The sequence below is a fragment of the Lepidothrix coronata genome, unplaced genomic scaffold, assembly GCF_001604755.1.
Source record: "Lepidothrix coronata isolate B3197 unplaced genomic scaffold, Lepidothrix_coronata-1.0 Scaffold7, whole genome shotgun sequence".
Lineage (NCBI taxonomy): Eukaryota > Metazoa > Chordata > Aves > Passeriformes > Pipridae > Lepidothrix > Lepidothrix coronata.
In genome coordinates, this window is record NW_016690187.1 from 4,785,098 (window position 1) to 4,809,531 (window position 24,434).

The 24,434-nt window shown below is 38.0% G+C and overlaps 1 protein-coding gene across 1 annotated transcript in view; it reads right to left on the reverse strand.

The window, feature by feature from the left end:
* PARD3B (par-3 family cell polarity regulator beta) overlaps positions 1-24,434 on the reverse strand; it is a 400,197-nt gene that overhangs the window by 358,139 nt on the left and 17,624 nt on the right. The window contains exon 2 of the mRNA XM_017837617.1: positions 16,752-16,853. Within this exon, the coding sequence (XP_017693106.1) occupies positions 16,752-16,853 (102 nt within the window). The remainder of the gene's footprint in view (positions 1-16,751; positions 16,854-24,434) is intronic.

A 24,434-nucleotide genomic window follows, 5' to 3' on the forward strand; every position in this document is an offset into this window, starting at 1 on the left:
CCTTTTTGGAGAAAGGGCTTTGTGGGAAGACAGGACATTGGGGAATCCAACTGTATGTTATCAGTCCATAGGTTGGTTGCTAGGTATAGACAAAACCCAAAAATTTATCTGGTTTTTGGTGGGGGTTTTTTTGGTCAGTTGGTTGGTTTTGGTGAGAGCTCTTTGTTTGTTTGGGGTGGTTTTTGGTAGCTGTTTGTTCGGGGTGGTTTTTGGTAGCTGTTTGTTCGGGGTGGTTTTTGGTAGCTGTTTGTTCGTTTGTTTAAGAGGGTCAGAAGATTGCTTACTCTTTCTCCCTCCCCTTACTTTTTAACCTATTACCTCAAACATTTTTTGGTAAATTTTCAACATTGATTGGCAGTGAATAGCATACTGTAACTTTCCTAGTTCTGATACCATTGGCATGTATGTCAATCACTTTTCAAATCCCGAGTCATCCCTCATGAGAAAAACCTTGGATGGCTCTGCTGAACACAAGAAGAACAAAGAAACAAAGAAAAGATCTGCTGTCATCCCTAAATAGTAGGGATACTCCATTCACTACATTCTCCACACAAGGCCAAGTTCTATATCTTGTTCCTAATTTCCCCCAGAAAATACATTAAATTGTTTGGTCAGACGGGAAGCGTAACATCCAGTCCTGGCAGTTTGGGGCAACAAGCAACACCACGTGAAGAGCGCAGAGGGCTAAAAGATGCTTTTGTTTGTGACGTGAGCAGTCTGGGAGTTTTCTTTACAAGTGTTTGCACTTTCAGAACAATACACTAGGAATAAACAGTTCATCGCCTTCAGCAGATGGTTTGGTTTTCTCTGTATCAGATAGAGTCAATAATGTGTCTTCTATTAACTGAATGAAAGTATTTTCCACTCCAAACTGTACTGCAGAATACATTCACCAGGCAACTAAAATAGTGTTCATAATGTGTCTGCAGTACAATTCTGGGTTTGGGTTTTTTTTTTTCCATTCCTAAGGAACATACTGGGGAAAAAGCCAAGTACTAGAAGTCCTGATAACACCCATTGTTTACAATAAAATCAAATGTTAACGCGATAAAAATACTTCAAATGCTGTTTGCTATTCTTCCTCAATTCTACCTTAAGATATTTAAACTATGTTTACATTCTCAGCTATCCTCCAAGAGTGGCTAGTGTTATTAATTAGAAAGACAACAGCAAAAGGAATAGTATTTACTCATTTGCTTTACACAACTGGGACAACTTCCATATTACCCCTTTTACTAATTTTCACTTTTAAAGGAATGAATAAGCCAGAAAAAACACTTCTCACTTGAATTTCCAAAAGATTTACACCACATATGTCTTTATCTGTATTTAATACAGGGATACAGATGTACATCTAGGACTAAAGTAAGTGCCATGCTTTGGCTACCAGCAAGCTGGACACAGTCATCCTCACCTTTCCTCTTCTGCTATGGGGTACCAGCCAGATAGGTCTGCTAAAATATTTGTGCACATTAACTTTCAAGCTCAGTTCTACTACCAGAATATGGTTAATTAGAGCAGAAAAGCAGGCAGCTCATAAACACCTGATGGCTAATGTTTAAAATGATCCGGGTCATTCTGAAACTTTTGACATAACTCTCCCAGTGCCTGCTGACAGGTATGTACAAGTTTGGGTTTTTGAAAGTCATTGATCAATTAAGTATCACAGCACACAGACTGTCCTTTCAGTCAGCCCACAATCTCTATTTCCAGCTCTTGTACTAATTTTTAGACCTCCAAACTGTAGAATTATTCATATTCTCATTAGTTTTAATGAAGAAAAGCTGAGGTTCCAAATGCTGCAATTATCAGGTTTTTCTCTTCTATATGTGATCAATCATCAAGTTTTCTAAATTTTGAAGCAGCACAGCTAATCAGCATAGCTACAAAACCTTTTCTGCTGGAGCACAAGCCTTCTTCACACAATTTTATTTTTTCCAATCCAAGGAGGTGAAAGCCAACTTTTCCATAATATTTTTGACTTCATGAAACCAAGCTTGTTGGTTGCCAAACTACATTTAGATGAAGCAGTATATAGATTTTTTTAAAAAAGAAAAAAAGCCCACACACCTATCCTAAAACCTAATCCTAAAATCTCCTTTAAGAGCCAAATCTGCAGGGTAGGATGAGAGGTGCTGTCTAGCAGGCACTTCTCCAGGGGAAGCAGAGAGGACTTTCAAACAAGCTGGGTACAAGCATAACAGTCCAGAACAGGAAGGTGCATGAAGTGGTATAGGACAGTCCTTACTAAACTTTAAATTACAATTTCTAAATTACTACATAAAATATTCACGTATTCCCTTCCTTCAAGAAACAAATGGAATTTCCTTGAACAGAGGACAATGGTAAAAATTAGACTGTGAAATGCCAACAAAATCTCTCAAACTTGTGAGCTACTACAGCAGAGTTCAACGAAGCAGTGCAGTCAAAGGAGCAAAAGATGGTCCTACTTTCCTAAGGACATTTATTGTCCTATTCTGGTGCATTATTGCTTAGCAACACAATTTGAAACTGAAGTTCTTCCTGTAGTGGTTGCAAGCAAAGAAGAGGAGCCTCAACTCCTTATGTATCACCAGAGTAGTATGACCAATTCAGGAACACCATCAGCAACAGAACTGCTGCCTCTCACCCTCCTGGCAGCACAGAGCCCACAAAAGGAGTTACTTTGTAAAACTGCTCCAGGTAAAAATCAAAAGTTTCATGTTTGTGCCAAACTAGTTTAAATGCAGAACAGCTCCTGCACAGTTCAGAGGGCAAAAGCATCAGGACTGAGTGCAGACATCACCATCTCTTCCGAAAGCAAATGCACACTTAGGCTGGCTCAAGGCTGCCAGCAAACCACAGCCAAAACAAAACTAAGCCCAAGAAACATTCACTGCCTTTGAGTGGTCCCTCTGGAAACAGAGCCCTCAGACACTGAAGAAAAAGTTCCTTTTCCAGAGACAAAGGCAACCTAAGAGGCTATCTAAGCACAGCTGTACACAACCACTGCCATCTTGGCTTTCGCATGGGAAGGTCGGGACAGCATTCTGAAACAGTTACAGGGAAATGGGAACATGAACCCCTCACACGAGACAGTAAAGAGACCATATATAGCTACAAGTCCTTTGTTGTATCCCAAGCTAGATTTGAGGGGGCTTGAAGGAGCAGCGAAGGTTTCTGAGGAAGGGATTCCGAGCACAAAAATTCTGTACTTTTGTAAGTTTTTATCTTCACTAAAATAATAAAAAAAAACCAACAACAACAAACCTTATATAGGGGAAAAAAAGAAATAACCTTTGTTAAAGTGTGCTTTGTATTTGATTTTGTTAGATTAATTGCTACTATCTCCAAAAGAATTTACTTTTCCAGGTTGTGTTTATATGTGAGACTCACCAGAATTCTAGCTATGAAGGTGTTACTTGAATTGCCACTAAGCGAATGCTGCTGCTATACAGAATAACAGAATCTGACATCTAAAAGGAGAAATTAAAATTCTTCACTCCTTTATTCAGCAGGTACTATAACTAGTTTGCAGAGAGGAGGCACAGAAATAAGAGCTACAGTTCTATACAAGGATTACAAATAAAGCCAGTGGGTAGTTTTAGCTTCATATAAGATCTGATAACTTGAAAACTAAATACACCACAGGTAGTGATCAAAGCTCCTCACATAATACATTTCATACTTACCTTCAGCAGTTTAGCTCCAATGTCACAAAGGTAAAAGTATCTTAAGACACCTAGTTCCTGTTGCTGCATTGTTTGTCCATCTCACTAACATTATTTTATACTGACCTATAGGAACTTCTTGTTCAAACATGTTTTTTCCTTGAGGCTTTGACTGCTATGTGGTAGATATTAGACATAAAGGAAAGTTTGGGAAAAACCTTCCTTAAAGGCTGAACATAAAACGATGTAAGAAACATGTCATCTAAGAAAAACTTTTCAGAAGTGTTAATATAAAATGCATTAGCACCATATGAAAGACTCCTCAGACTTTAAACACGTAAAACATAAAGATCAGGAAAATCTCAGTACTCCGAAATTCAGTTCTTTGATTTCTTATCAGTCGGTAATCTTTGTGTAGTCCCAGGAAGGCAAGCAATCATAACTTGAAAGTGCCACTAATATAACCTGGGTCAAGCTATACCTAGCAGTTTAAGCTTAAGACCTCAATCAACAGCAAATGAGGACATTTCTTCAGCAAAAGAAGAGCAAGTCTTCATCTTCTCTATGGAAGTTCTTCCAAGAAAATGATTAGCAACTTGATTGCATTAACTTGATTGCATGATCTGAGGTAGTGTATTCTATTATCCTCTTGAAAATTACACCTTAAGTTAAAAATGCATTGGAAAAGGTGTACTTAAAAAAAACAACCATAAAATAATTACTAAAATTACTATAGCCTGCTAAATAAACATGTCAGAGTAGAACTTGAGTTCATTTAAAAGTTAGCTCTTATTTGAAAATTGCTTTATTAGGAGGACAGTAACAAAAGAACCCCTATAGACTGAAAACCAGCTACTGTGATCAGAAATCACATGCCACATCAAGAAATACAACTTGGCAAAAAGAGAAGTATAAGGCCACGTACTAATAGAATGCTGTTCTAGGAAGCCACATAAGGCACATCTGCACTTGGCTAGCTTTTAATGCATTTTTGTCTTTATTCCTGACTATTGCTTGTCTTCAACTCAATTTCAACAAAAAGCAACAGAAACAGCAACAGAAAAAGCATCCACAAATGAAACCTTCAACAAAGGTGAAGTGAAAATATGTCAACTTCATTCATAAAAAAAAAAAAATTTTTAGAATTACCCTTTGCCCCATATTTGACATTTCATGCCATTTCTCTACCATAAGATAAATGCATTTCAAACATATGGAAAGTAAAGGCTATATTTTACTCACCAGAATTCCATTACAGTTATGAAGAGTTTCTTTATCCAGCATTTTATCCTACAGTTTCTTCTTGCACAGGAAAGAGCAAAATTACCAAAGAGCCTTGAATTGAACAACCTAGAGGTAGCCCAGACACCCTAATTTTTTTCCTCCAGCTCTAGCATTCCCTCCCGAAGAAGAAACAGTACAAGACAACCTCTCAGAAGTCGGCATTTCTGCAGCTACTCTCTGGCCACAGAGCCTGACCTAAGGTAACAGCAGAAAGCAGTGACACTTAAACTCACAGTCCATGGCACAGCCTGGTCCTCCTCCACAAACCCAGATTTGTGATACCCAGAAAGGTGTGTCCTCCTCTGGGAAGTCAGTGCAGCAGATTTGCAGACAGGTTGCTTCCTTCTCCACAGCAGGCCCTGTCCTCAGCAAAGGCAATGGTAAGTACACTCTAAAATCTTTTTTAACATCTCTTTTGCTCTTCCATCTGTCTTTGAAGAAACAGAAGAGAACTAAAAGTCCTCAAACTTGAGTCTTCAAATTACTGTAACTCAATTTTGCTATTAACACCATCATCACAGAATAAGACAATGAACAGGAAAGCACTAATACTGAAAAATCACAGAATCATTTCAGTTGGAAAAGACCCTTAAGATAATCAAGTCCAACCATTACTCAGCACTGCCAAGTCCACTAAACCACATCACAAGTACCACATCTACACATCTTTTAAATACCTCCAGGGATGGTGACTCCACCACTTTCCTGGGCAGCCTGTTCCAATGCTTGACAACTCTTTTGGTGAAGAAATTTTTCCTAATATCCAGTCTAAGCCTTCTCTGGTGCACCTGCCTATTTCCGCCTGTCCTATCACTTGTTACCTGGGAGAAAAAACGGACCCACCTCACTACAACCTCCTTTCACATTGGTGTAGAAAGAGAAAAGGTCTCCCCTGAGCCTTCCTTTCTTCAGGTTAAAGACCCTCAGCCACTCCTCCATAAAACCTGTAAGCAGGTTATGAACAATCAGTTCTGGTTCTTTGCAGAAGATACTTCTGAACTCTCAAAAAGATGAAGGCCTGTTCTCTTATTCATACATCTTCTCAAAAGGTATTTACTGTGCAACCGGTACAAAGGTCTGTGTGTCTCCACCCCTACAGCCTTTTGGGCACCTGAGCCTCTCCACTCCCCAAAGGAGGCACTAACTCATGCTTACTTGGCACTTTCAACAGAAGTCTTCAGCTACAAAGCTGCCTCTGGAGCTGAAGTATGGAGCCTGTACCCTTCCCAGCCTTTTAAAATCAAACTAAGACAGCCTTTCTGTTAGACTACACACTGCATATATCAAGAAGTTGGCACATAAAACTGGGTTATATGTGTGCATTTTTAAAGGCAACTTATATGATATTTTCCTCAAACATGTCAAATGTGCCTTAAATAAATAAGGGTTGATTTCTCAAACTTGCACACAAGAACTGAGTAGGTTTCGTTTTGTTTTAATACTTTCAGGAGGTATTTGCTTTTAGAACAGCCACAGCATTAGGCCATCTCACCTAGAACACCATCCCCATTGCAACCAGAGAGTTCCAAAACACAAATTCCAAATTGTTTACAATTGCTGAAATGTAAATGAGATTTCTACCTTCAATCTTCCAAAGCCTCAACTTTCTGGAGGGAAGAGTCACAGGAATCAGAAGAACCAAACGTGACCCAAGAGTTGTGCGCCACTGAAAACACGAGCTTACTACACTGAAGCAGTTTCCCAAAACTGTACCAGAACCAGCTTTAATTCCTTGGGCCAGGACACAGTTGCTTCTGAAAAGGAATGAAATACCAACACAAAACTTCTCCTCCTTCACCATCATCTTAAAAAACGTATGGCACAATAAGTGTTTAAGCCCTTGTACTGAAAGAGTCTTTGGAGCCCAAACTGTAAAACAGAACAACAAATCCCTTTCTCAGTCCATATGTGGATAAGTGAAATAATAGTATCATAAGTAGTTGAAGTTGCAAGAGACCTTTAAAAGTTATCTAGTCCAACTCTCCTGACATGGGCAGGGACATCTTCAGCTGCATCAGAAACCCTTCAACCTGACCTTGAATGTTTCCAGGGATGGGACATTTCCCTCCTCTCAGGACAATATGTTCCAGTGTTTCATTACCCTCATTGTAAAAAATTTCTTCCTTCCATCTAGTCTAAACTGACATGCAGTTTAAAACCATTGTCTCTTGTTTTATTGCAACAGGCCCTGCTAAAAAGTTTGTCCCCATCTTTCTTTAGGCCCCCTTTAAGTACTAAAAGGCTGCAATGAGTCTCCCCAGAACCTTCTCTTCTCCAAGCTGAACAGCCCCAACTTTATCAGCCTCCAAAACATATTGTAATTAAACCACTGTGTGGAAGTATTCAAGAGCTCAGCTTACTTTATAGCAAAATAAGCCACCAAATTGTCTTACCACAATAAGGTTAAGTATTTTCACAATGCATATCGCTCCCTTGGTAAACATTAACATGTGTGCTTATATGCACTTAAGCATCAACATGTGCATATAGAATTCCAAGTATTTATTACATCGATGAAAATCATTAAGAAGGAATAAGTCTTCCACCAGGTTATGCTTACACAAAGAGATATTAAGCTTCTTTTCGTCAGGACATTTGAATGTTCATTCAGACCTCCATTTGTGGCCAAATGCACTTGGAATGACCTCCTTCCCCCCATCCCTCTCATTGTGAAAGGAACAGAAACGCAGACAGCTTCAGTTGTCAGACCACCAATTAGCTCCAGTGCTTAGTGCCCAGATGACAAAACACATTTTCAGGTTGAGAGAAAGTGTTACAGCTGCACCGCTGAATACTTCCCAAAAACTAAGTGACCCGGGTCCAAACATTCTGCCTGCTGTATGTTTTTAATACTCTTTGAAAAAGCAAAATACAAACCAGATAGAGGGATCAACAGAGAATCAAATTAGAAAAGCACAAGTTTCAGATTCCCGTCTCTTACATAAAGAGGATTTTAACCACGAAAATCCCCCTTTCAGCATTTAAATAGGCAATCTTATTCCAAAACTAGCAGGAGTTCTGTTAGTGTCACAGACCCACTGTCACAGTATTTAATTTTTTTTTTTTATCTGAGAAAACTAATGGAATACTTACCACAAATGGAAAAAACTCTGATGGTTACAGATGTTCAGATAAAGAAGTCACAGTTCAGAACATTCAAACGCAAATTACACTGGAAAAGCTAAAACTTTGGAGTCCATCTGGTAAGAACCTTTATTCCCACACTATGTTAAATTAGGTAGAGCTGAAATAAGTAACCCTTGCAATATGTTCCAAGAAAATTTTTCTATTTTAAGAAAAATTACATTATATAACACTAAATATGTAAAAGCTTATACATTTTTCTAGGATAAACAGGAGGCTGATTAATGCATACAGGAACTGTGTTATGGCTCTAAATCTATAAAACTAAATTTTCTTTAATAACCTAAGTAACATCTGACCAGGTGTCTGTTCTTAAAGCTATGAACTTATCGTGAAGCATATTGCTAGACCTGAAGTTTATTACAAGAACGCTTCCAGTAAAACCAGGAGCACATGATAGTGTAATTGCACACCCTGGAACGTAATACCACACTTAAAAAATGGTTATTTTAATGATTACGCTAACGAGTTCTGAACTTCCAACCCATGTGCATTGAGTTTCATAATTACACAGCTTGAAATCCTCATCAGCAAATCCAAATGCTCCTGAAATCCAAATCATTTTATAATCTTGAATAATGCATGGCACCTCTGCAGCAAGGAATTAAAACAAATTTCATAAAAATGCAAAGCTTCATAATCTGTATTCTAAAAGAAACTGCATTACTGAAATAAAGTGTTGCTTAGTAAGTACTAATGATAGTGATTTTTTGCCCCCTTCCCCTGGTACTCACAGTTCAGATCCCACTTCAAAAATAAACAGACTAACTCCTACCAAAATATCCTTTTATATATATATATATTTATATATATATATATGGTGGCTCACAGCACACCCTACTACACAAGAGTGAAATCAGACATCTGTTTCCTAAACAAGCACTGGCTCAAAATGGCACGAAACTTTTTCTTCCTCAAAAGTGTGAAAACATTTTTTTTTAAAAATCAGCTGCAGCTTAACTGGTTTGCATACTATTTTGTCAATAGCAAAAACAAAACTCCAACTTAGTTCATCCAAGGGCCAGAGAATCAACGCCTACAGTTTTTCTGTAAGAATGTCCCCATCCCCAATGCCTTTGTTTGGTTTTAAGCTATCGGCAAACCCTAGATAAACTCAATGGAAGCTTTTAGCAAGCATCGGTGCTGTCCTTTTGAACAAGTTAAACAGCCTGTAACTCAAGATGACAGGAAAAGCCATAATCACAGTCAATGCAAAATCATAGAATCATAGAATGGTTTGGGTTTGAAGAGACCTTAAAGACCATCTAGTTCCAATCCCCCTGCCAAGCAGGGATACCTTTCACTAGACCAGGTTGCTCAAAGGCCCATCCAACATGACCTTAAACACTGCCAGGGATGGTGCATCCACAACTTCTCTGGGTAACCTGTTGCAGTGCCTCACCATCGTCACAGTAAAGAATTTCTTCCTGATATCTAATCTAAACGTCTCCTCTTTCAGTTTAGAACTGTTCCCCCTTGTCCTATCACTATCTGTCCATGTAAAAAGTTGCTCTCCCTTTAAGTACTGGAGGCTGCAATGAGGTCTCTTTAGAACCTTCTCTTCTCCAGGCTGAACAAGCGCAACCTTCTCAGCCTGTGTTCATAGAACAGTTCTTCCATCCCTCTAACCACCTTTGTGGCCCTCCTCTGAATCCTCTCCAACAGGTCCACATCTTTCTTGTACTGAGGCATCCTGACCTGAAAGCAGTATTCTGGGTGGGGTCCCAAGAGAACAGAGTAGAGAGGGAGAAACAGCTCACTCAACCTGCTGGCAACGCTTCCTTTGACGCAGCCCAAAAGGACAGATACCCTGTTTTGTTCTTGGACTTTCTGTGTCTCACATCTCCATATTTTAAGGCGTAAAAAGAGCAAAGGCGGCATTTAAAATATGCCCTTTCTAATACTCCCCTTCCTTGTAGACACATGAGGTAGAGCTCATTATCAGATACCTGAAGAGCTTCTAGCGGGACTCCCTTGGTAGAACAGAAGTTGCATGGAGGTTTTATTCACAATTCTGTCTAGTCTTTATAACTGCAACACTCAGAACTAGCTATGAATATTTAAGTAAACAAATACTGTCAGCAACAACAATTTCATATCCTAATAACTCTGATTATTGGAAATTATAACTGAAACATTACAAGGTATATAGAAGGAAGAAACAGAGTACTCTAAACGTAACAAAGACGATAAGACTGTATTATACTTTTGGAGGTTGTAAACATATTATTCAGAATAGAAGTAGTTAAATCCATTTTAATTTTGACCAGTTTAGGGTTTGAAAGAAGAATGCATTATTTGTTATCCTTTTGCTAATAAAATTTTAAGATTGTTGCTTGTCTGTAGGATCTCATTACTGAAACCACAAAATATGAATACAAAACCAGAAGCAGTAAGGAAGAGTCACAGAGACAAATAGCTGCACATACTCTGGCAGAGATACTAACCACAACCTACAAATTATATGAGGGGTAGGAAAAAACAAAACAAAGAACAAGCAAACAAAAAACCAAACAGGTTAAAACCAAATCAAAGAACATCAGCCCTTACATACTTGTTTTGCCAAATTTTTGCAACTTCATTTTCCTCATCTTGAGCATATCAGGCTTTTTGATCTCATTAGCAGTAGGGAACTAAACATCAAAATTGGCTGCCTCTGGACACCAGTTTTTCAAACAAGGCATTCAAACTTCTGAAGTGTAACCAAGACTCTGCCAGAAGCACTAAGTCTCAAAAGCCTGAAGCCTGTATTTGCTGCCACCAGTCTGACAGTCAGTAAAAGCACACACATTAAAACAATAACTTGGCCATGGTATTAATCAACTAAATGTAACATTGAGTGTCAAAACTCTAGACCAGAGCAATATGAACCACCTTAGAAAGAAGAAAAGCTGTAATTTTTTCTTCTCTGATGTATGCCTTTTTGAGGCGGATTTTATGAATGACACAGAGCATCCAAGTTCTAACACACCACTTTGAACTATCCTGTGTCTATTGCACACTTCAAATGTTACCTCCACATCACATGAAACATTATTAAACCACTTTCTGTGCTACCAGACAACTCTCACATTCTCACAAAAAAGGGATTTTTTTTTTAAACTTCTCCAGGGGAAAGTTGACTCAGATGCAACAACATGGAGAGGATTCTACATAAGAAACCCATTGCAGCATATACTTCAGTAGGTAAAAATTCTCAGCTGTAATGAAGTCTTACATTTCTTGCTATGTTTTTCCCAAACAAGTATAATATACTATTGCATAACAAACTGAAGAATAAAAAAAGCTCTATTCTGCACTCCAGTTATCAGAAAGTTACAAAAACCCTAGAGAGCTCAATTACACAGAAGTCTAGAGTTTGAACGACATTTCTCTAACTTAAGTATACATTACTTACATGGATCATGTATTTAGGAATCAAACCATACAACAAAAAGATCTGTAAAGCGTGATGTTTTCCAGCTCTGTTGACACATTGGAAGGTAACTTAAACAAACCAGCATAGAGGCCTCTACCACTGACTTGCAGGGGAAGCTTTAAAGCACCAAACTGTAACTCCACATGAAGAGAAATTCCCTCAGAACACTACAGCCCTTCATTTATTTTTCAAACTACCAAGATATTTCTGCCCACTAGCCTCCTTTTCATTCTGACTTAATTTTGCCATTTTTCAACTTGATGCAGAAATTTTCATTATCACCTCCTACTCTTCAGTCACAGTTTCTGTACTTACCTAAAGGTTACTTCAGCTCTGATTTCCTTCTCCATTTCATGAGGAATTTGATGGCTGAATACAACAGAAGCTGTTCAAAGATGGAATTAGCTCAATGTAACATAATTTAAATACACATTGCACATTAGAGTGTGCAATCACTTTCACAGCAAAAATGACTACCCTGAAGGTCTACTCAGGTCAGAAAATAACTGCTCTCTAAATGCTAATCCCAGCCAGCCATTACTCCCAGTGACTAACCTGCCTGGAGACAATAGAGAAGTCCAGAATCCACTGACAGAAAACATGTCTGTCATGTATCTGGAAAGACATTTCCTTTGTATAATTACATCATTCTTGAAGTTCACACCTGCTTCATTTTTATTGCTTTGCTGAAACAACTTCTCCAAACCAGCCTCACACTCAAAATACTGTCAGTGAAACTAAAGCTATCTGGAAAGTCCTCTGTCTGAAGTAAGGCTTCAAAGAGTTACTTAGGATCCTCTACAAAAACTTCAGCCAGATCTTGAGCTTATCACCAGGAGCATGCATGGGCCCAACAACCATTTTGAACAGGCAGCAGCTGATTTCTCTAGCATTTGGAGACCACCCAGGAGACACGTGTTCTCGATATTGTATTTCTGCTCACAGTGAACTGAGATGAAAGAACTCAGTGATTGCGCTGTTTAATATTTCATTAAATGCTTAGCTAAAATAGGTATCTGAATGACACTTAATTCATACCATTTACTTGATATCATCATTACAAACACTTAAATGACAGTTACAGTCACTACAAATCTAGAAACAGTATCACTGTTTCAGCATTTCAGCGATGTGTCCTTCAAAAGCTTCTGCTGCTGTTAAAAAACACAAGTCACCTATATTTAACAAAGGAGATTCCCAATCAAACATTGATTTCTAAGATCATGTTGGCATCCAGCTATTTCAGTGTCGGCACAGTGCCCATCACAATCACTTAGTCTTTTTTTTTCCTTCCACTCCTGAAAAAAAACACCTCACACCACAAACCCTCTCCCACTATTAGCAGTGAAACTGCAAACAGTCTCTGGAGAGGTTAAACCTACACCACCTTCTAGGATGACAAGCCTACATCTTTTGCCAGCAGCACTGATCAGGAAATGTATCTTTACACAAATGTTCAGCAGCTTTGAAGGCCGAATTGTAACTACTGCCATACTGCCCTTGCAAGTACAGTCTTACAAAACAACACCCAAAAAACCCCACAGAAAAACAAACAAAAAAAACACCCAAACAGCAAGCCACAAAAGTAAAAAAAGAAAACCAAAACCAAACCAAACAAACAAAACAGAAAAAAATCCCAAAATAAAAACAAAACAACCTGAACAAACAAAAACCCCCCAGCACCCTGACAGCAGACCATCACCTACTTCAGAAGGGCTCTGCTGATAAAGGCATACCCATAAACATATTTTGCTTGTATTTAATCCTGTCAAAATATGAACATATATATACATAAGAAGTTTGATAGAAAGCATATTTTCCCTGTAGACTTCTATGTGTATTCAGAAAGCAGATCTTGGAAACTTTTCCTATAAGCTAAGCAAGTTTCAGCTTAACACAGGCCTTCATGACATACTTTTAGTCTCCCCAGGTGTTTATGAGTATTTAAAAAACAAAAATCAGAGGGAATATAGATGGTACATTAAGTTTATGCCTTTAAGACATGTACCAAGAAGAGTAATATGAAGGGAAACACTTTGTAGTCCATCTTTTGCACAGCTAAGATATTTTCTCAGGACATTTTCTTCCTCAAGAAAAGTCATTTCAAGTGGAAGATCTGTTAAGAGTAGCTTATGAAGAGGACTCCATTTATAGCTTCAACACATTAGAATAAGACAATTTAAACAGCATGTTTTTATTTAACTGACAAAATATGGGGGTTTTAATTAATCCATCATTCAGATTATTGGGACACGAACCAATTGCTAGATAACCCAGTGAAAACAAACTATTTTAAAGCTATTCTACAAAACTATGTCAACTACCTTTGACACCCAATTCAGGCCACAAGTTATTGTTGAAGCAGCAGCAGCAGCAAGAGGGACTCTCAGCAAATAGAATTTCCAAGCATTTTCACATGACACCTTACCAAGCAAATATAATACTAATTTAGACCTGGTTTATATGCAAATAAAGCAAGTCACCCTCTCCAGCACGCTTAACTGCACATTGACAACTATTAATATCATCCACTGCACTGCCTATTTGCTGAACTTTAATTTTGAGTTCAAGAGGAAGCCATGAAGTTAACATAAGCAGACCTCAAAACCACTGCCACTCCCAGTAATGGGCATTACACATCCCAGTGCCATCATTTCAGTATTGGAAACCAACCATTTATTCCATCTTTTTGTTCCCTCTCAGTTGTTCACTAACCCACCACAGCACTTGCTGCTTACCTCATGAGTAGTTGTGCCTCCTGAACAGTCTATTGTTAAGGACTGTCAAAAGCTTTTGAAATTCCAAACAAATTATATCTGATATTGCTCTCACTGTTTTGTTGTCGCAGTGAAATAAATCAATAGATTACAAGGACATTTTCCTCTGAAGAAACTGTTAATTTACTGCTATCAAAGTACAATCTAGAGCAGATTATATCCCTTTAAAAAAGCATCAGCTTTCCTCTGCCACTGAAGAAGATCCAGATGGTCAGCAATGCCAAACACACCTTTGGTTAAAGGCACTGAGGTTAAGTGCAATGCTTATTTTTATAGAGAGTGACTGATTTAATGGGAAACTACATTACTGGCTTGGATGCACAGGGAAGGATGACAAGGACAAGAGAGCAACAAAGCTGTGGCCTATTCATTTATCACACATACAGATAATCATAACCAAAGACAAGCAGTGCACAGATAAATGTACCAAAAATTCCTTCATCTATCCAGGGACTTTAAACAAGATTGCAGGTCGGTTTGACCTGAATATCTCCTCCCCTCTTTTGAAAAGCTTAAAGATCCCCTAGTCGAGATTCTCAGTGTGAAATAACACTGGTGAAGGCTCAAAGGCCAACAGGACACAATAAAACTATCAAAACTACTTGTAAGCCTTTTCTGGGCCTGGTTCTTTGTTATCAGATCATACCAAACCTCGTCAGTAGGTAGCAAGGACAGCTCCTTACACACGCTGTGGCACAATTCCACTCTCAAATGAAAGCATTCTTCGATCTCTCAGACCAGTAGATCCCTTACATCATTCTCCTCTACTTTAATCAAAAAATCTGATTTGTCACTGCAGCTGCTGCTGTTCAGCAAGTCTTTCTTATCCCTGTCTCACCAAGCCATTCTGAAGAAGACAAGATGACAGTGATGCATCACATGTAACTGAGACATCACAGGGAGAAGCTGAGGAGTTTGTTATACTCCTAAAACACCTCAGACCACTTCAGAGAGTAAGATCCCAGTTTTCCAGTGGGTTTTCCTCAAGGTAGCTTCAGAAGCAGTCTCACCTAGCACTGTTATAACTGAAGAAGCTTAAACCTACAGCTGTGTGTGAACTAGAATCTTCATCAGCAACACAAACTCAACCAGTGACACCCACCAACAAGGTATAGCAAAGGCTCTGGTCACAAGTTAAAACCGGGATTGCATAGCAAATACTCTGAAAATTAATGCTCATCAGTACTTCAAATAGAGAAAATCCGGGGTGGTTGTGCTAATTTTCATGAACTGGAGAGACCAGTAACGCATTTCCCTTTGATGTGATAACTCATTTTATGAAATCTTATGTTTATGGTCTTATCCTTGATACACAGCGGTGTCAAATTCAGAACCCAGTCTTTCAGTCTCCAAACACTCCTGGGAAAAATGTCCTATGGTGTTTTAAGTATACTTTCAGTAAATATGGACGAGCAAGAAACACAAGTATGATAAAAAGAATATATATCTAACAGAGATCCATTGTTTTTAAGAATTCCCACACAAACCACTACAAAATGACAGTGAAGTACACCTTAGACAATTTTCTAAGGTATTGAGAAACAGCATCCCGTTAATCATAAGCAAAATGCTGCACTTTGTATTCATTGCACAGCATACAAAACTAGCAATTCTGTTTGCAATATAGAGAATTATTTTTTCAGTCATAAAGCATCCAGCACTTCAAATAGACAAAGCTATTTGTCTAAAAGCACAGGCATATCCCATATTTGGATCTTAAGTTTCAAGCCACTAGATGTTTTTCCTAGATATTTATTAGAAAATAAATACAATCAGCAAAGTTTTATAAATTATACCCCTCCTCCTCTATGCTGAAATAAGTTCCCAATTAGTTTCTCAAAGCTAAATTTTTCTGTTAATTACAAAACAATTAAAAGGAGCTTCTCTGCAGCTACTACTTCTCTATCCAGAAAGGAAATCTACTTAATTTGAATTGAAAGTTAGAGACTCATAGCTTTTAAAATTCATAACTGGCCTGCTTAGACTTTCAGTAGCAAATCATGGGAACTCCTCCTGAAATTTAACACAGCTGAAGCAGCTGTTCTTGTCATCACAGGATTTGTCTGTTTATTTTGTCACACTCAACCATGACATTTGAATGATTCTCAAAAACTTGATTCTATGCAAAGGAAGAGATTATAAAAGATATTTTAAGTGGCATAAAAAATGTCTTGCAAAGCTCACATTCGTTCACCATTCTGTTTTAATATAGGCATAAAAAGAAACACAGAAGTGCTTGAAAAGGTTAAATTCTAAATGAACTGCTAGGCTTCTCTTATTATCTTCACTGCTTTGGTCATGCTTCCCACTCCCTCCTTCTACTCCAGAAGCACAGAAATATAGCACCTATGGATAGATACATTTAAAAATATTTAACACCCACTTCACCTGCCACATGTCCAAGAAACGAGAAAGTAGCATTAGTTGTTTGAAAAGACACATCAAAAAGCCAAAGTAATATTTTCATCCAAGCTCTACCTTATCTTTGTCTTCCACAACATCTGCCAGCACATCATCTGGGTCCAGGATTCCTCCATCTGTATACTCCAGGTGGTGAATATTTACCCAGGAAGTTGGATCCTGGAAGATAAATACAAGACTTCTTAAGCTAACCTTGTATGATTTCAGTGCTATTGGACAAAGCAGCTTTGTATCCCACTTGCTCCTCACCTATTTCACTCTACAGTCACGAGGCAGAAGCTTGGAGCCACTGCCTGAAACTCAGAGTGAACGACACTACCTAGAGAACACTGTTCAAAAGACATTCAAAACATACATTTTCATTTCCTTATCATTTCTTGCTTAATTTAAATAGGTAATTTATAAGAAGTTAATAAAAAATAACTTGTCTTTGTTTTACACTACTTTATAGTTGGAATATTTTGGCTATTTTCAGCACAAACACATAAATAAATTTATATACATATATATGGATGCACCATTCCTGACAGGTTGGGGGTGGGGGTGGTGCATACATATAATTTTAGATATATGAAACACACCCATCATTTCTTTCTCTGAGGTAGATCAGGCTGTGTTCTATTGGTACATCTTGTACAGCATGATGAAGAAAGAAAACATGCTTAGTTAAGATTATAAAGCATATTTGAGTCCTCCATCAAATATTATGGAGAGTGGCCAGAATATGCTAAAATTAAGGGTCAGGAAAGTGGCAGGCACACACAGAGCTTTGAGAAAGGTTTCAGAAATGGACAACAAAAAGCAACCACTGCTGATGTACAATATGCAATCCTAACAATTCTATTGATATTATCAATATATCTGTATCTCCAATCCCTTCTTCCTTGTCAAGTCTAGTTAGATCACAGTTCTCAGAAGCAAACTGAAGCACAACAAACACTGTATAGACTATCAAGTTCTTCATCTTTAGTTTGGATATGTCCCATGTAATGAAGTCCCTGAGAAGTAGGGATACTCTACTTCATATTTATTTGTGGGGATTCTGTAAGTTTGGCCATCATCTGCAGACAGCAGATAAATCAGGAGAATTCCATCACAAGTACAGATGTGGATACATTGGATTAGGCCTCTTTTTTATGGTATCATCAAAAGGCAGGAGTCAAAAAAACAAACCAAAAAACCTCACACCACAACCAGCATTATCAGCAGGTCAGCCCACCATGTCACAATTGGCTTTGCTGGTGAACTCTCAACAAAACGTTTCTCCTATTCTGACACATACACCTTCCACAGTTTAGTTTCAGTTCTTCCACTGACATGTACTGGTTTGGGCTGGGATGGAGTGAGCTTTCTTCAGAGCAGCTTGCACAGCACTATGTTTTGGATCTGTGAGCAGCACAGTGTTGAAAACGGGTGTTTTGGCTATTGCTGAGCAGAGCTTGCACGGCATCAAAGCCATGCCTGTTCCTCACCACACCAGCAAGGAAGGCTGGGGGTGCACAGGAAGCTGGGAGGGGGCACAGCCAGAACAGCTGGCCCAAACTGGCCAAAGGGATGGTCCATATCAAACGACACTGTGCTCAGAAATGAAAGCTGGAAGAAAGAAAAAAGGGGCAGAGAGATATGTGCAGATTTTGGTTTATCTATTAATGTTCCTCCTGAACCTTTTAACTAAGGTAATCAAAAAGGTTTTCATATAGTTAGCAACACTGAAACAGCACACTTGAAACTCACTCCTCTTAATCAGACAAACGTCTGTGGCTAATACATTCGGCTGAAGATACGTTAAAACCTGTTATATGTATTACGCTTTTTAAGTGTCCTGTAAATAGAATAAAGCTCAAGTTAAAAAATAAACAGCTGATTAGAATATTTTGTTTTCAGTGTTCACTTCTATTTGTGATTGAGCAGCTGCCCCAACCCAGATGTGTCACTGAAACAGAAACAAAGAAAAAATTACTGTAAAAACTCTATTTTCTCGACAGAATGCTGCAAACTGGCAGGACACAAGCTCAAGACACACAGCCACCCTAAACTATGTTGAACTTAACAAATTCTTAACCTTACCTTACTTTGGACCACAACAAATACAGTAATTTAATGATTTTTGTTACCAGCTGTATCAAGAGAAAGTCTCCAAATCAATCCCAAAGAACAGAAGGATGCCATTCCTCACTGACCTTTTGAAGCAAGTGTGGCCAATAAAAGATTTTTTAAGTGACAGGAATGACAATTCACACTGAAATACAGGAACTAAACCAGAACAGGATTCAGTTTTCTTCCAAGAAAAATACCTGTTAACAGCTTAGGTACTGCTCCCACACATAGTCTGACTCAGGTACACACAGTATGAACACACTATGATCTTTTGATCTCAAGGACTCCTCAATTACAATAACTACCACAGACTACAGCAAGACTGAACACTTGCTGTTTCAGAAATACAAATATGAAACTGGCTTCTATGAACTTACATGAATTTCAACCCTGAAAGTCAAAAAACACATGCTGGGGACAGGGAGCTTTTTAGATTTGTTTGATGAGGCAAATAGTAATTACCACTAGATAGCCTAGGTGGAAGAAATTCCCCCCGGACAGTTACAGAAGTAACAGGTAACATCTGACCAGTGAAATCACTCACCCATTCCAAAGAAATTTCAAAGTCAGAGAACATTTTCTGGTTTTTTGGGTGAACTCCAAACACTGCCATGCATTGGATACAAAGTGTCTATTAAAAAACAACACCTAAAATCTATGTATCAATTTCTTCTATGTTTCTTTACTCCCACCAAGAGTCTAGACAGCTTCACTAAATAAAACACTGATGTTTTAGATAACTCACCAAATAAAACAAGCCGTTACCCACCAGCAGATGTAAGAGTTGAGTATCCAAAGTCCCAAACAGCATCTCATCCACATGCACATACAGACTCATGTTTTACACATTATTTAGAGCTCAAAAGGAGTAGAACAGGTCCAAAACAGAACTGTGGTACATCCAAGGTAGAATCATTATCAGAGAAAATGAAACTTGCTAAGGAAAGGAATGGTCTTACTTTAAGTTTCTCATGCTTTACTAAGATACAACAATCAAAAAGAGTGTCAAGAACACTTCAGGTTGCCATGTGTCTTAAAACTCCTAGGCAGGAAACTGCAGGTCCAAAGTAACAGAGTAACTTTGTACTTCATAAAGTATATCCCTGCAGTTCTTGCCAAAGAGAGCCTTTTCAGCTTGCACGGTATTTTCTGAATGGTCTGAAAGTCAGAACCCAGTAAGAGCAGAAACAGAGGTGACAGGCTGTTGCAGAGCTACACATGTGAAGGGTCAGTCCCAGATCACATTTGTTTGCTTCAATAAAATAACACTTCTTACCTGCTGAAAGCAGAAAATGCTGGATTTCTCAGTTTACAAATCAATATAGGTTAAGATGACACCTCATTTTTAGTCAGGGAAGAAATTAAGGACATACTTACTGAGAAGGCATTTGCTGAAAAACAACGAAATATAAAGCAAAAAAAAAAAAAATATGTTCTAAAATGCTAGGACAAGTTCCTGGGGTTTTAACTGACTGTTTGTTGGGTTTTTAGCTTTTTCTAGCTTGAGATTGAAGTCTTATTCTAATGAATGACAGTGTCTAGAATGATTCCTCACAGTATCTTCTTAACCATCATCACTAAAAGTTCATATACTTAAAAAGAAATAACTACTTTTGAAAAACAAAAGAATGGGCCTCTTGTGAAAATAAAACACTAAGGGTAGCCTGGAAGCTCTGGGCAGCACTCAGGTATAGTAACCATCTACCTCAACTCCTAAATGCTCTCCTGTAGAAGGGACATCTTGAAGAAAACACATCTGTGGTTCCAAAAAAATCCTAATATCACAAGTAGGGAGAAGTTCTCTTACAGCACAGTACATAACCCTCAGCTGAGGTATACAACAAACATCTAAATACGTAAAGAAAAAGTCTGAATAAGTTACCTGGTGTAATGCATACCAGCACTTGCCAAATGAATATTGAACAGTTACTCTAACATGTGTTTTACCTTAGGGCTGCAAGTCATGTTTGTGTTCAATATCAAGCCACTTAAAAGCTGTTTACCATCATTTCCTTTATGTGTGGGAGAACACTTTAGGAATTACTATGCAAATATTTACCAAATGTTAAATTAAAGCCAGGTCACATGAATGCACAAGTGCGATGTAGGCAGAGCAGTGACATAAATTTTAAAAAGTGGGCTTGACATTCATGTTGTCACAGAATCCTAACTTAGCTGTTACACCTAATGCAACACCTTCACTGTTCAAATAGTCTAAAATAGGTTCAAGAATTCTTCTATGCATTTATTTTCTGTCAACACACACATTCAAGTGAAAGACCAATCAGTCTATAATTAAAGACTCCCACTTATTAGTTTTTAATATACCTCTATGGATTCACATTTTTAGTGTATCAAAAACTTGAAGCATTCTTGATTCTTTTTGTTCCATACTCAGATAGAAAAGTATCAGTCTACTTTTCTGAAAACTAAGCAACATACTTAATAAATGTTGCAGTCTATATCACATATTTCAGATTGTTAATGAGCAAGAAAATCCTAACAAGTTTAAACACATTTTGGCTGGACCATCAGTCAAATAAACACCACCACTTAATGATTTCACAATTAATTATTGTTTGATGCTGTTATTTGTTCTGCTGTGCAGAATGCATAAAATTAATTGCAAACCCTATACTGGAATTTTTAATTTAAATATACTAATGATAGGATGCACTAACAAATTCAGCAGTAGGAATGACTTAGACTGCCCCCACAATTACTTCTCAGGCTGATATTTTAGAAGCACTTCCATATTAATGCTTCACTACAACGAACAGACTTCAATCAAATATAGCATGAGAAAAGGATGTATTAAAAAATGGAAATCACGTATGCTTGCTCCACACCCACAGCTACAGAGTAAATGCCAGGTCAAACTTGGGGGGGGAAGGATTGGCCTCTGGCCACACTGTTTTCTGTCATTTAGGCAGTGTAAAAGTAAGATTAAACCCCCCACAATCATAAGTTATTTTCCAATAAAAGGGATATTCAAGGTTAAGGTCAGTAAGAGAGAGCTATTCTACCACTCAATTATTTTTAGATTATATATTGCAATGTGATCTATTACCCCAATATATTAAGAAGTATTTAATGATTTCTATAAGCATTCTAAGGCTACATGGTGTATCATTATCCACAGCCAAACAGCACTCAGTATTAGTTACTCTCAAACCACAACTTGGGGAGCAGAGCACAAAAAGTGAATTGGAGAGGAGCAGATGGATGAGACTGGTCACAGCCTCGAATTCCATCTCTAAATCCTCCTCAGAATTTACCACTGAATTAGAATAGCCTTGAGCACTTTGGGTTTGTGTACCGAAACCACCTCCAAACAAGCTTGAAGTGGCACTTCTATGCAAAGTGCATTTCAATTGCCACCAACAGGGCTGCCATCATCACTCCTAGTAGGAGTGGGGCTCTGTTTTTATGGCAATATGAATACTGAGCTTCCAAAATCAAGAGCTGATCAGGAACCAAGTGTTTGCACACTACATACTATCACTGCTGGTTGTTACATATTCCTCAGTCACAGCACAGGGATTTCTCAAGAGTAATCTGGAGCTGAACAGTCAGATCTCAGCAACAACACAACATACATGCACCTGAATGTCCTAAGAGATACACTAAAAAAAAAAAAAAAAAGAAAGCATCACACCCTGTGTGTTCCAGACATTCACTGAATTTAGCAGTTCCTAGAACAGACTTGATCAGAATAAGCCTCCCTATCTGAACTATATGAGTATACATCACATAGATACATAGATAGACAGACAGACATAACTGAGTACAAATTAGGTCTTTTTTTCACAAACTTTGAAAAATAGAGAAAAAACAACATTTAGATTCCACTGCTCAGAAAGTTCCCAGAGTTTAGTTTGCATTACAGTAGAACAGAGTAAGCTACAAGCCCACATTTCTAGGTCTCACTGTTGAAAACGAATTCTTACCTGGAATTAATTACATTGTCTTTATAGCTCTGTAGTTCAACTGCATAACATTAACTGACACATTTCTAACCATTTCCAGTTAGAAATTCAAAAGCTGCAGAAACCTTCAAGATAACACAAGGAAGAGAAACACCACAGCACAGTGAGACAGTACAAAACATTCCTTATGTATTCCACAGTATTATTGTTCTCCTTCACCAAAAGTCTGAATCTACTTGCATTAGAAGTGAAAATGCTTCAAGATGCTAGAGAAAAGATAAAACTTCTTTATATCCTTCTACCAGCTGGAGTGACACACATTCTCTCAAGTTATTAATATTCAAGAAAGATCTGTACTGAGTGAGCTCAAAGACAGAAATTAAAGCTGAGGTAAGGGCAAAGGACAAGGTAGCCTGCTCAGAGAGAAACTGCTTTTAAGCTTCCAGCAATAAAACTACAGAAAATCATGCTATAGAAATAGTCCGAGAAAGGTGACCGTAAAAGATCCTTCCTACTCTGTCTTCCAGTTGAAATGAAGTACTATAAAATAAAGCCACACAAGAAAGGGTCTTAATAGATGAATTCTACCTTAACCAGGGGGTGATAGAGAACAGAAAAAAGATCATTCCAAGCAATCAAACTTCTGAGTTCACAGAAGACAAAGTTCTTTGCTTTTCGCAGTAAATTTAGCAGGGCTGACTAACAAGCTTTCAACCCTTATGCCAAAACATGATTACAGGAAGTAAAGCCAGTCTAAATAATATATCCATGATGCTTTGCTTCTGGCTAAAGCACATATTTTGATTTTCAGATAGGTTAAGAAGTTTTATTCACACAGTAAGATAACACAGAATAAACTTTGCTCATCCTAAAAGGAATAAATTAAACATTCAAGTATGAGCTGAATCAAAGATTGTTTTCTTCAAAACAATTTCCCATACTGTTTAGAAAACCTCCTTTCAGACTATAGCAGAGGAAGCTATTCCATGTAAATAAACTATTTTTAATAAAAAATTAAATCTCATTCTATGTATTTTCACACACACTAAATTTTTGCTCGGATTCATTCACTTTATCTTTTAACATCAGTTGAGAAAAACATATCCTTCCCCCAAGCTTTTTTTTTTTTTAAATCACGACCGGATGTGATGCAGCCAAATGGCGCAATTACAAAGTAGGAAAGGAGTTCTGAAAAAAAAATTACATAAGGTCACTTTAAATACTTGATTTCAAAAGTTTCTGGTTTTGAGGGTGCTAAAAGCCTGGTGTCAAAAGGGGAACTAATCAGATCAGGTCAGTATAGAAACAAATTTATCTTTGTCACAAAGGTTGGCTTTATCTCAGTACACTTGCAGGTTTTGTGAAGTCTGGTCACACTGTTTGCCTCGCTGGCTACTTAGGAGGGAATTGGAAAGAGCACAACAAAGACAATCAAACAATTCACGCATAAGGCCTGTGGACTACCACAGATATGTGACAAAAAATCTGTTACCCATCCAGGAAAGGGCAGGAAAATCTTCCCTTGTCCTTTCAGGGCACAGCTGACAACCAAAATGCATAACTGCTTTTTAGTGTTGGGAATAAGACTAACACAGCACAAGTATAGCTCAGCACCAGCTTCCTATTTGACACCCTAAATGGTTTAAAAAAAATCACTAGTCAATCCCTAGTCACAGAATATTTCTTGATCTTTAGCCATCTTCAAACTATTATG